The sequence below is a fragment of the Penaeus monodon genome, chromosome 42 (assembly GCF_015228065.2).
Source record: "Penaeus monodon isolate SGIC_2016 chromosome 42, NSTDA_Pmon_1, whole genome shotgun sequence".
NCBI classification, from domain to species: domain Eukaryota; kingdom Metazoa; phylum Arthropoda; class Malacostraca; order Decapoda; family Penaeidae; genus Penaeus; species Penaeus monodon.
The window spans coordinates 30,819,021-30,831,520 of record NC_051427.1 but is presented as its reverse complement, the minus strand read 5'-3'; the positions used below and the strand labels follow the sequence as shown (position 1 = coordinate 30,831,520).

The window sequence follows — 12,500 nt, the reverse complement described above, 5'->3', positions numbered from 1 at the left end:
CCTACCTACTTACCTATCTATCAGTCCATCTATTTAGACATACATATGATACAACACATATTATAATGACCTTAAAACAAAGGTGTAAAAATAAAACGCCACTGGTTTTGCGATCAAAAACAATAAAATATTTCCTTGGGGGAATTTCAGACTTTCTCAGTTATTGTTAGACATATATCCCCTTGCACACAAAATTTCTCTCATGTTTGTGTGTTTGCATGTGTGCGTATGAATGTGATTGTGAATATGTGTGATTGTCTGTGTGTGCATGTGTGTGATTTTTAATGTGTATGTATGACTATGTGTGTGTGTGACTTTGACTGTGTTTATGATATTTTTTGTGTTTGTGACCATATGTATGTTATACGGACTAAATTAGATTTATAATAATAGCGGTGATTATGGCGATGAAGATAATAATGATATATAAATAAAAAAAATAGATAGATAAAAAACGGACTGTCGGGTGTAGCAACGATGCATTTCACCTTATCCCTATAACGTGTGTGACTTGCAACTTGGTAACGTACTCCAAATTTTTAATTGAAAAGTGTTATTATTGTAATTGTTGTGATTATTTTTATCGTCATTGTTATTAATATTATCATTATTGATATTACTCTTGCTATTAATATCACTATCACTATTATTACCTGTTGTAAACAGAAATATTATGAACCGACTTTTATGTTTCAATGCGCTTTCCAGTTTGTAAATATACCAAGATAAGCATTCCGTAAAGTAAAACACTACATTTTTTATTTAAGAAGCAGCCAATACCAGCTTGAATGACGAGAAAAGGTGATAAATTTGCGTCCATCTTGATACCTGTCGTGATTGTTGTGTTTCGTGCAGTCAGTCCTTTCTCTCTCTCTCACCCTATCTATTGCTTTATCTCTATCTATATATACCTCTCTTTCTCTCTCTCTGTCTCCCCTACCTCTCCCCATCTTTCTACATGCGCGAATATATGCATGTACCTCTTTTATTTCTCTTTCTTTTTCCGCCTGTATTTATGTGAATTTTAAAATCCCTTTGCCTTTCATCTTTCTATCTTCCAACCTCCCTCTATTTCTTCCATCATATAATTCTCTCTCTCTCTCTCTTTCTCTCTCTCTCTCCCTCCCCCCCCCATCCCTCTCTCTTCCTCCCTGTGTTCCTCTCCCTCTTTCTCTATCTCTCCCTCAGCCTCCCTCTCCCTACCTTCCCTCAGCCTCTTTCTACCTACCTATCAATCTTTACCTTTATTTTCTCGTCCCTCCACCTATTAATATATCTATATTCCCCGATTTTTTCCCTCTCTTGCAGAACTAAAGTGTTCTGAAACAGTGATAAAGCTTCGTGTAAAAAGTCAAGAGGGAAAAAATGTTCCGCTTTTCATATCAGCATCCTTTTATTCTCGTAAATCCTTGAGTAAAAGATTTGTTTTGCGCTTTCACCCTTTTCTTCTGTTTCACTTTTTCTTCCAATATATATATATATATATATATATATATATATATATATATATATATATATATATATTTTTTTTTTTTTTTTTTTTTTTTTTTTTTTTTTTAATGAAAATGAATAGATGTGGATGATATTTTCAGGATATTTCGGATATTTAAGAGTCAGTGTGCAAATAGGAATTATATTAAAAATCCCCATATGATGAAATCTTACAATAGTAAACAACACTGATAGTGATACTAGGATTGATACTATGATAAGGATGACAATGAAACAGATAATGGTAGTAATGCCAATTATATCAACGTCGATGGTGAAATAAATATGAACAATAAAAACAAAGCAGTTTATTTGGATTACTATGCATTGCAGTAAGGGAGATAAGTTCTAAAGATAACAGTATTGAAGAGATGAAAGATAATGCTTCTAGAATCATCACTGAAATGTATTTAAATGAATGAATTAAACCCGAATCTGACTCAGCACAATAATAGTAAAAATGCCATACATTGAGAATCCTATCATTTTTAATTGTAACTTGACCCTTGTACACTGCGAGAGAAGGAATGATATCAAGAAGAAGGAATGATACTTGTGCCTTCTTAATTAATCAACAGTAAGATAAAGTTGTTTATAAACAATTATGTACATAATGTGTGTGCGTGTAGACACACACACATCTCTCTCTATATATAAGTGTAACCAAGTGTAACAGTTATGTACATATATGTGTGTGTGTGCGTGTAGACACACACTCACACACACATCTCTCTCTCTCTCTCTCTCTCTCTCTCTCTCTCTCTATATATATATATATATATATATATATATATATATATATATATATATATATAAGAAGTACGAGAAGTGTAACCATTAAAGCAGCGATATTCTCGCAAAATCTAGCGTATGTTTTATCCCGTTGGAGATTGAACTTCTTGTGATTTTCTTATTTTCATATAATACTACTTTTAATAGTATGTGAACAGATATATAATTAAATGCGGTAGGGTGGCCTCTTCCTTTCGCTCCCACTTTGGCTCCAACATGTTGATATCAACATGCTAGTACTCACAGCGGAGTCAACTGAGAAGGCCGACAGGGAGCGAAGTTTGCGATTGCAAACCCAGCGCTTTACCATTCACTTGTGCCATCCCGATACAGAATTCGACACGAACTTTTCTCTAACGCGATTAAACAGTCCCCCCCCAAAAAAAAAAAAAAAAAAAAAAAATCAGGAATCAGGATTTAAGGAAAGTTTACGTAAAATTATGTACTATCACATGATTATCGGAATTAATTTTTTTCACTCATTCCTTAATATTTGGTATAAAAGGCACTACAAAGTACACAAAATAATGGACATTCCATGCCTATTTTCTTCCGAAAGTTTATCAGTCACTCGTCAAAGGATTTTCTTTGAAATTACGTTACACATTATTTAACTGTTACTTATATACATGTACATATAAATACATGTATATTCACAAATATTCAGTTGTGTGTATATATACCTATATCTTCATATACATAAATATATATACATATGTATACATATATGTACACATATATGTGTGTATATGTGCATATATATACACACATATAAATACGCATACATACAGATTCCCAGTTCCGCTTATTTAGATAAGCATATTTTTTTCCTTTTTTTTTCAACAAAATCAATAAACATAAGAACACAAGCAAAATGCCAGATCTCACGGGCATTTTCCACTCACTACAAGGTCAGAAGCAACATATATAAACCACTCCACAAAATTTTACTCACACACACTCCGCTCTTTGGCCACAGCAAACGCGCTTAACAAAGATGAAGTACTTGGTGAGTACACAAGAGTTTTTCACTTTATACATTTGCATCACTGACTGCAGCATATCTACTTCTCTCAACTGATTTTCAGGCCTTTCTGCTCCTAGCGGCTGCCGTTTGCGCTTCGGAAATCGAGAAGCGAGAGGCGGAGCCCAGCGTGCTTTATCATTCCGGCTACAGAACTTCAGTCTACCCTCTACCCTCCTACGAACCATCCTTCCATGCTCACCACCACAAGAGATCAGCAGACGCTGAGCCTTCCAGTCTTTATGGCTATTCTTCCATCCCCGTAGCCCACGGAGGATACCATGGTCACCGGTTCCACAAGAGGTCTGCAGAACCAGAAGCTGAGGCTCAGGCTTCTCATGGTTATCTCCCTTATCTTCCATACGCTCCACTTGCACCTTACGGCCGACACATCTACAAGAGGTCTGCAGAACCAGAAGCTGAGGCTCAGGCTTCTCATGGTTATCTCCCTTATCTTCCATACGCTCCAGTTGCACCTTACGGCCGACACATCTACAAGAGGTCTGCTGAACCAGAAGCTGAGGCTCAGGCTTCTAATGGTTATCTCCCTTATCTTCCATACGCTCCAGTTGCACCTTACGGCCGACACATCTACAAGAGGTCTGCTCAACCAGAAGCTGAGGCTCAGGCTTCTCATGGTTATCTCCCTTATCTTCCATACGCTCCACTTGCACCTTACGGCCGACACATCTACAAGAGGTCTGCTGAAGCTGAGGCTCAGGCTTCTTAGGCTTATCTCCCTGATTACATTCCCTACACTCCTGTGCAAACTTCATACAGCGATACGTCTACAAGGTCTCAGCCTCAGGCAGAGCCATCTTACCTATATTCTCCTGTCTCCTACACACATACTTCTGTTTATTGTCTTGCTTCTGTTTATCGTTCCCTCTATTACTGACCTGGTTCATAATGGACAATTATGCCAATTAGGAGCCATAGTGTGTCATCTAATGAATTCCATCAGAAAAAAATCCAATAAATCATTATAAACCGGAAACTTCATTTTCTTTCTTTGGTAACATTGCTATCAGCAGATCAGCATCTGTAGTTTAAAATGGAATGCATATTTGACTGTTATTAAGAGAAAAAAAATATATATATAGATAATAAAAAAAAAAAACAAAGATAAAAAAAATCTACTGATCAGCCTTGAAACTAAACAACACCTGGAACACTGTTCAGTTGGTACTTAATTTAGTAACGTAGATTTTTCAAACCATTTATTTATCTTTTTTTGTTGTTTGTTGGTTTGTTTTACAGTTTTTGTCTAAAATTCCTCATGCATATTACTTGGAATATGTAGGTTGACTGGAATATACAGGTGCGTATGCATGTGGCTAAGCAAATACTCTCAAACATACAAATGACTGCTGCGATGGCCCAGCGATTACACCATCTGACTCCGACCAACGTGGTAAAGCCATCACTTTCTAACTGCAAGCTTCACGCTCGACCAGCCCCTTTCAGCCGACTCTGCCGTGAGTATTGCCATCAATAATATACTAGGGTCAAAAGGAAAAGAAATCAATTGGCCTCCTCGGGTCGGAATGTGATTATATACATAAATACACACATATTCTGCAATAGGCAAAGTGCTCAGGCATCGAATTGTAAGCACAAAAAGGTAGATTAACACGGCCATGGAGAATCTCATATTCCTCGTTTAACAAACAATTCCAAGATGCTTAGACAAGCCATGCGATTCCGATTTTTCAATTTTGAATATTAGTAAGTAAAAGATGATAAATTATGTCAAAAATAATAAACTCAAACATATTCATCCATAACCCATGAATGTGTGAGTATGAATGAAAGAAAGATACGGTAAACTATCCAAAGTGGGTGTTAGTGGTAAGGGAAAATCTAGCGAGATATGGTCTCATTTCGCAGACGATTTTTTTCACAGAAACGTTTCAGTTATTTCATGAAACAAATGCAATAAGTATCTATTTGTTGAAAAAAATGAAAATCTGGCGATGAAAGTTTCATGATTTTATATTTTGTATATGTAAGGGCTATAGCTGAGGAAGGGAAGGCGAGTCCAGTGAAAGTTTGTTTTCAGTAAAAGATAACATGAAAGATGTCATTATTATTGGTGGAAGGTATCTTTCTTTTCTTTTCTTTCCTTTTCTTTTCTTTTCTTTTCACAGGTAAACTTGGTGCTCGGGTGTTCGAAGTTGAGCTAAGAAAAAAAATGGTTTGCATGTTAAAGACGTTTCATTGTGACTATAAACAAATATATCTATTTATCCATGTACCCACCTATTTATCGATTTATCTATCTACTTATATTATTATCTTTCTATATATTATATATACACATACATTTATATGTCAATTTATCTGTCAACCTCCAACTACTTATCTACCTATCTATTTATTTGTCCATTTCTATCTCTATCTATATCTATCTACCTATATATATCCATCTATCTTTCTGTTTATCTATCTAATTTTCTACGTGCCTACCTACCTACTTACCTATCTATCACTCTGTCCATTTATTAAGAGATACAAATGATACGACACATATAATGACCTATAATAATGAAATATAATAAACCATCACTGGTTTTGCGAACGAAAAACAATGGAATGTTTCCTTAGGGGGAATTTCAGGCTTTCTAAATTATTGTTAGACTTATATCCCCTTCCACACAAAATTTCTCTGTGTTTGTATGTGTGCGTATGAATGTCATTGTGAATATGTGTGATTGTGTGTCTGTGTGATTTTGACTGTGTATGTATGATTGTGTGTGTGTATGTGTGATTTTGACTGTATGTATGATATTTTTTGTTTGTGACCATATGTATGTTATACGGAATTACTTAAATTTATAACAATAACGGTGATGATGGCGATGGTGATAATAATGATGATATATAAAAAATAAATAGATAAATAAAAAACGGACTGTCGGGTGTAGCAATGATACATTTCATCTTATCCCTATAACGTGTGTCACTTGCAGCTTGGTAACGTACTCCGCAATTTACAGTGAAAAGTTTTGTTATTATTATTATTTCGCTATAAATATTGTCACAATTGCTATTTCTGTTCCTATTAATATCATTGTCATTATCATTATCAGTGTTATTATTTATATTACTATAAATACTCTCATTTTACTAACTAAAAAAATGAATCTCAGATACTTGCCACGTTTAGTTCTATACCTGCAATTACCACATGATGTTTACCTGTTGTAAACAGAAATATTACAAACCGACTTCTATGTTTCTATGCGGTTTCCGGTTTATAAATATACCAAGATAAGCATTCTGTAAAGTAAAACACTACACTTTTTATTTAACAAGCAGCCAATACCAGCTTGAATGACGAGAAAAGGGGATAAATTTGCGTCCATCTTGATACCTGCTGTGATTGTGTGTTGTGTCTCGTGCACAGTCAGTCCTTTCTCTCTCACTCTCTCTAGCTATTGCTTTATCTATCTATATATATCTCTTTCTCTCTCTCTGAAAGAGGTACCCTACCTCTCCCAATCTTTCTACATGCGCGAATGTATGTACCTCTTTTATTTCATTTTCTTTTTCCGCCCGTATTTAGGTGAATTTTAAAATCCTTTTGCCTTTCTATCTTTCTATCTTCCAACCTCCCTCTATTTCTTCCATCATATAATTCTCTCTCTCTCTCTCTTTCTTTCTCTCTCTCCCTCCCTCCCCCCATCCCTCTCTCTTCCTCCCTGTATTCCTCTCCCTCTTTCTCTATCTCTCCCTCAGCCTCCCTCTCCCTACTTTTCCTCAGCCTCTTTCTACCTACCTATCAATCTTTACCTTTATTTTCTCGTCCCCCCACCTATTAATATATCTATATTCCCCGATATTTTCCCTCTCTTGCAGAACTAAAGTGTTCTGAAACAGTGATAAAGCTTCGTGTAAAAAGTCAAGAGGGAAAAAATGTTCCGCTTTTCAAATCAGCATCCTTTTATTCTCGTAAATCCTTGAGTAAAAGATTTGTTTTTTGTTTTAACTCTCCTCTTGTTTCAATTTTTCTTCCAATATATATGTATATATATGTATATTTTTAATGAAAATGAATAGACGTAAAATTATGTACTATCACATTATTATCGGAAATAATTTTTTTCACTCATTCCTTAATATTTGGTATAAAAGAGACTTATATACATGTACATATACATACATGTATATTCACAAATATTCAGTTGTGTATATATATACCTATATATTCATATACATAAATATATATACATGTATATATACATATGTATACATATATGTACACATACATGTGTGTATATGTACATATATATACACACATATAAATACGCATACATACAGATTCCCAGTTCCGCATTTTTTCAATAAATAAATAATAAACATAAGAACACAAGCAAAATGGCAGATCTCACGGGCACTTTCCGCTCACTACAAGGTCAGAAGCGACATATATAAACCACTCCACAAAATTTTACTCACACACACTCCGCTCTTTGGCCACAGCAAACGCGCTTAACAAAGATGAAGTACTTGGTGAGTACACAAGAGGTTTTTCACTTTATACATTTGTATCACTGACTGCAGCATATCTACTTCTCTCAACTGATTTTCAGGCCTTTCTGCTCCTAGCGGCTGCCGTTTGCGCTTCCCAAATCGAGAAGCGAGAGGCGGAGCCCAGCGTGCTTTATCATTCCGGCTACAGAACTTCAGTCTACCCTCTACCCTCCTACGAACCATCCTTCCATGCTCACCACCACAAGAGATCAGCAGACGCTGAGCCTTCCACTCTTTATGGCGTCAGGACCATTTTCCACACACCCGTTTATGGCGGATATGGACACAGCGTTCACTCTGTCCACAAAAGGGCTCCTGACGCTGAAGCGTCTCAACTTTACTCTCACAGAAGCTATTCTTCCATCCCCGTAGTCCACGGAGGATACCATGGGGACCGCTTCCACAAGAGGTCTGCAGAACCAGAAGCTGAGGCTCAGGCTTCTCATGGTTATCTCCCTTATCTTCCATACGCTCCAGTTGCACCTTACGGCCGACACATCTACAAGAGGTCTGCTCAACCAGAAGCTGAAGCTGAAGCTTCTCATGGTTATCTTCCTTATCTTCCATACGCTCCACTTGCACCTTACGGCCGACACATCTACAAGAGGTCTGCTCAACCAGAAGCTCAGGCTCAGGCTTCTCATGGTTATCTCCCTTATCTTCCATACATTCCACTTGCACCTTACGGCCGACACATCTACAAGAGGTCTGCTGAAGCCGAGGCTCAGGCTTCTTAGGGTTATCTCCACGATTACATTCCCTACACTCCTATGCAAACTTCATACAGCACAACCTCAGACAGAGCCATCTTACCTATATTCTCCTGTCTCTTACACACATACTTCTGTTTATTGTCTTGCTTCTGTTTATCGTTCCCTCTAGTACTGACCTGATTCATAATGGACAATTATGCCAACTAGGAGCCATAGTGTGTCATCTAATGAACTCCATCGGAAAAAATTCCAATAAATCATTATAAACCGGAAACTTCATTTTCTTCCTTTGGTAACATTGCTATCAGCAGATCAGCATTTATAGTTTAAAATGGAATGCATATTTGTTATTAACAAAAATAATAAAAAATGATAAAAAAAAATATTAAAAAAAATCTACTGATCAGCCTTGAAACCAAACAAGACCTGGAACACTGTTCATTTGGTATTTAATTTAATAACGTAGGTTTTTCAAACCATTTATTTCTCTTTTTTTGTTGTTTGTTGGTTTGTTTTACAGCTTTTGTCTAAAATTCATCATGCATATTTGTTGGAATATGTAGGTTGACTGGAATATATAGGTGCATATGCATGTGGGTAAGCAAATACTCTCAAACATACAAATGACTGCTGCGATGGCCCCGTGATTACACCATCTGACTCCGACCAACGTGGTAAAGCCATCACTTTCTATCTGCAAGCTTCACGCTCGACCAACCCCTTTCAGCCAACTCTGCTGTGAGTATTGCCATCAATAATATACTAGGGTTAAAAGGAGAGAATATCAATTGGCCTCCTCGGGTCGGAAAGTGATTATATCCATAAATACACACACATATTCTACAATAGGCAAAGTGCTCAGGCCTCGGATTGTAAGCACAAAAAGGTAGGTTAACACGGCCATGGAGAATCTCATATTCCTCGTTTAACAAACAATTCCAAGATGCTTAGACAAGCCATTAGTAAGTAAAAGATGATAAATTGTGTCAAAAATAATAAACTTAAACATATACATTCATAAACCATGAATGAATGAAAGATACGGTAAACTATCCAAAGTGGGTGTAAGTGGTAAAGGAAAATCTAGCTTATATTATTATCTCTCTATATGTATTACATATACATACATACATGTATATGTCTTTATCTATCAGCTTACTCCAACTACTTATTTATCTATCTATTTATTTGTCCATCTCTATACCTATCTATATCTATCTCTATATATATATATATCCATCTATCTGTCTGTCTGTTTATCTGTCTAATTTTCTACGTGCCTGCCTACCTACTTACCTATCTATTAGTCTGTCCTTTTATTAGGAGATACATATAATACGACACATATAATGACCTTAAAACAAAGATGTAAGAATAAACCATCACTGGTTTTGCGAACAAAAAACAGTGGAATGTTTCCTCAGGGGGAATTTAAGGCTTTCTAAATTATTGTTAGACTTATATCCCCTTCCACACAAAATTTCTCTGTGTTTGTATGTGTGCGTATGAATGTCATTGTGAATATGTGTGATTGTGTGCCTGTGTGATTTTGACTGTGTATGTATGATTGTGTGTGTGTGTGTGTGATTTTGACTGTATGTATGATATTTTTTGTTTGTGACCATATGTATGTTATACGGACTTACTTAAATTTATAACAATAGCGGTGATGATGGCGATGGTGATAATAATGATGATATATAAAAAATAAATAGATAAATAAAAAACGGACTGTCGGGTGTAGCAATGATACATTTCATCTTATCCCTATAACGTGTGTCACTTGCAGCTTGGTAACGTACTCCGCAATTTACAGTGAAAAGTTTTGTTATTATTATTATTTCGCTATAAATATTGTCATAATTGCTATTTCTGTTCCTATTAATATCATTGTCATTATCATTATCAGTGTTATTATTTATATTACTATAAATACTCTCATTTTACTAACTAAAAAAATGAATCTCAGATACTTGCCACGTTTAGTTCTATACCTGCAATTACCACATGATGTTTACCTGTTGTAAACAGAAATATTACAAACCGACTTCTATGTTTCTATGCGGTTTCCGGTTTATAAATATACCAAGATAAGCATTCTGTAAAGTAAAACACTACACTTTTTATTTAACAAGCAGCCAATACCAGCTTGAATGACGAGAAAAGGGGATAAATTTGCGTCCATCTTGATACCTGCTGTGATTGTGTGTTGTGTCTCGTGCACAGTCAGTCCTTTCTCTCTCACTCTCTCTAGCTATTGCTTTATCTATCTATATATATCTCTTTCTCTCTCTCTGAAAGAGGTACCCTACCTCTCCCAATCTTTCTACATGCGCGAATGTATGTACCTCTTTTATTTCATTTTCTTTTTCCGCCCGTATTTAGGTGAATTTTAAAATCCTTTTGCCTTTCTATCTTTCTATCTTCCAACCTCCCTCTATTTCTTCCATCATATAATTCTCTCTCTCTCTCTCTTTCTTTCTCTCTCTCCCTCCCTCCCCCCATCCCTCTCTCTTCCTCCCTGTATTCCTCTCCCTCTTTCTCTATCTCTCCCTCAGCCTCCCTCTCCCTACTTTTCCTCAGCCTCTTTCTACCTACCTATCAATCTTTACCTTTATTTTCTCGTCCCCCCACCTATTAATATATCTATATTCCCCGATATTTTCCCTCTCTTGCAGAACTAAAGTGTTCTGAAACAGTGATAAAGCTTCGTGTAAAAAGTCAAGAGGGAAAAAATGTTCCGCTTTTCAAATCAGCATCCTTTTATTCTCGTAAATCCTTGAGTAAAAGATTTGTTTTTTGTTTTAACTCTCCTCTTGTTTCAATTTTTCTTCCAATATATATGTATATATATGTATATTTTTAATGAAAATGAATAGACGTAAAATTATGTACTATCACATTATTATCGGAAATAATTTTTTTCACTCATTCCTTAATATTTGGTATAAAAGAGACTTATATACATGTACATATACATACATGTATATTCACAAATATTCAGTTGTGTATATATATACCTATATATTCATATACATAAATATATATACATGTATATATACATATGTATACATATATGTACACATACATGTGTGTATATGTACATATATATACACACATATAAATACGCATACATACAGATTCCCAGTTCCGCATTTTTTCAATAAATAAATAATAAACATAAGAACACAAGCAAAATGGCAGATCTCACGGGCACTTTCCGCTCACTACAAGGTCAGAAGCGGACATATATAAAACCACTCCACAAAATTTTACTCACACACACTCCGCTCTTTGGCCACAGCAAACGCGCTTAACAAAGATGAAGTACTTGGTGAGTACACAAGAGGTTTTTCACTTTATACATTTGTATCACTGACTGCAGCATATCTACTTCTCTCAACTGATTTTCAGGCCTTTCTGCTCCTAGCGGCTGCCGTTTGCGCTTCCCAAATCGAGAAGCGAGAGGCGGAGCCCAGCGTGCTTTATCATTCCGGCTACAGAACTTCAGTCTACCCTCTACCCTCCTACGAACCATCCTTCCATGCTCACCACCACAAGAGATCAGCAGACGCTGAGCCTTCCACTCTTTATGGCGTCAGGACCATTTTCCACACACCCGTTTATGGCGGATATGGACACAGCGTTCACTCTGTCCACAAAAGGGCTCCTGACGCTGAAGCGTCTCAACTTTACTCTCACAGAAGCTATTCTTCCATCCCCGTAGTCCACGGAGGATACCATGGGGACCGCATCTACAAGAGGTCTACTCAACCAGAAGCTCAGGCTGAGGCTTCCCATGGTTATCTCCCTTATCTTCCATGCGCTCCAGTTGCACCTTACGGCCGACACATCTACAAAAGGTCTGTTCAACCAGAAGCCGAGGCTGAGGCTTCTTAGGGTTACCTCCCCGATTACATTCCCTACACTCCTGTGCAAACTTC

At 36.4% G+C, this 12,500-nt stretch overlaps 1 protein-coding gene and 1 pseudogene across 1 annotated transcript; both read left to right on the top strand.

Moving 5' to 3' along the window:
• The first annotated feature begins 3,157 nt into the window (after positions 1–3,157).
• Positions 3,158–8,704, top strand: LOC119599256 (protein app1-like). Its single transcript, XM_037948989.1, has 3 exons — positions 3,158–3,194; positions 3,298–3,808; positions 8,253–8,704. Exons 1-3 carry the CDS (start codon positions 3,158–3,160, stop codon positions 8,578–8,580), a joined length of 876 nt encoding a protein of 291 aa, XP_037804917.1. The 3' UTR covers positions 8,581–8,704.
• A 3,174-nt stretch (positions 8,705–11,878) lies between these two features.
• LOC119599386 overlaps positions 11,879–12,500 on the top strand; it is an 868-nt pseudogene continuing 246 nt past the window's right edge.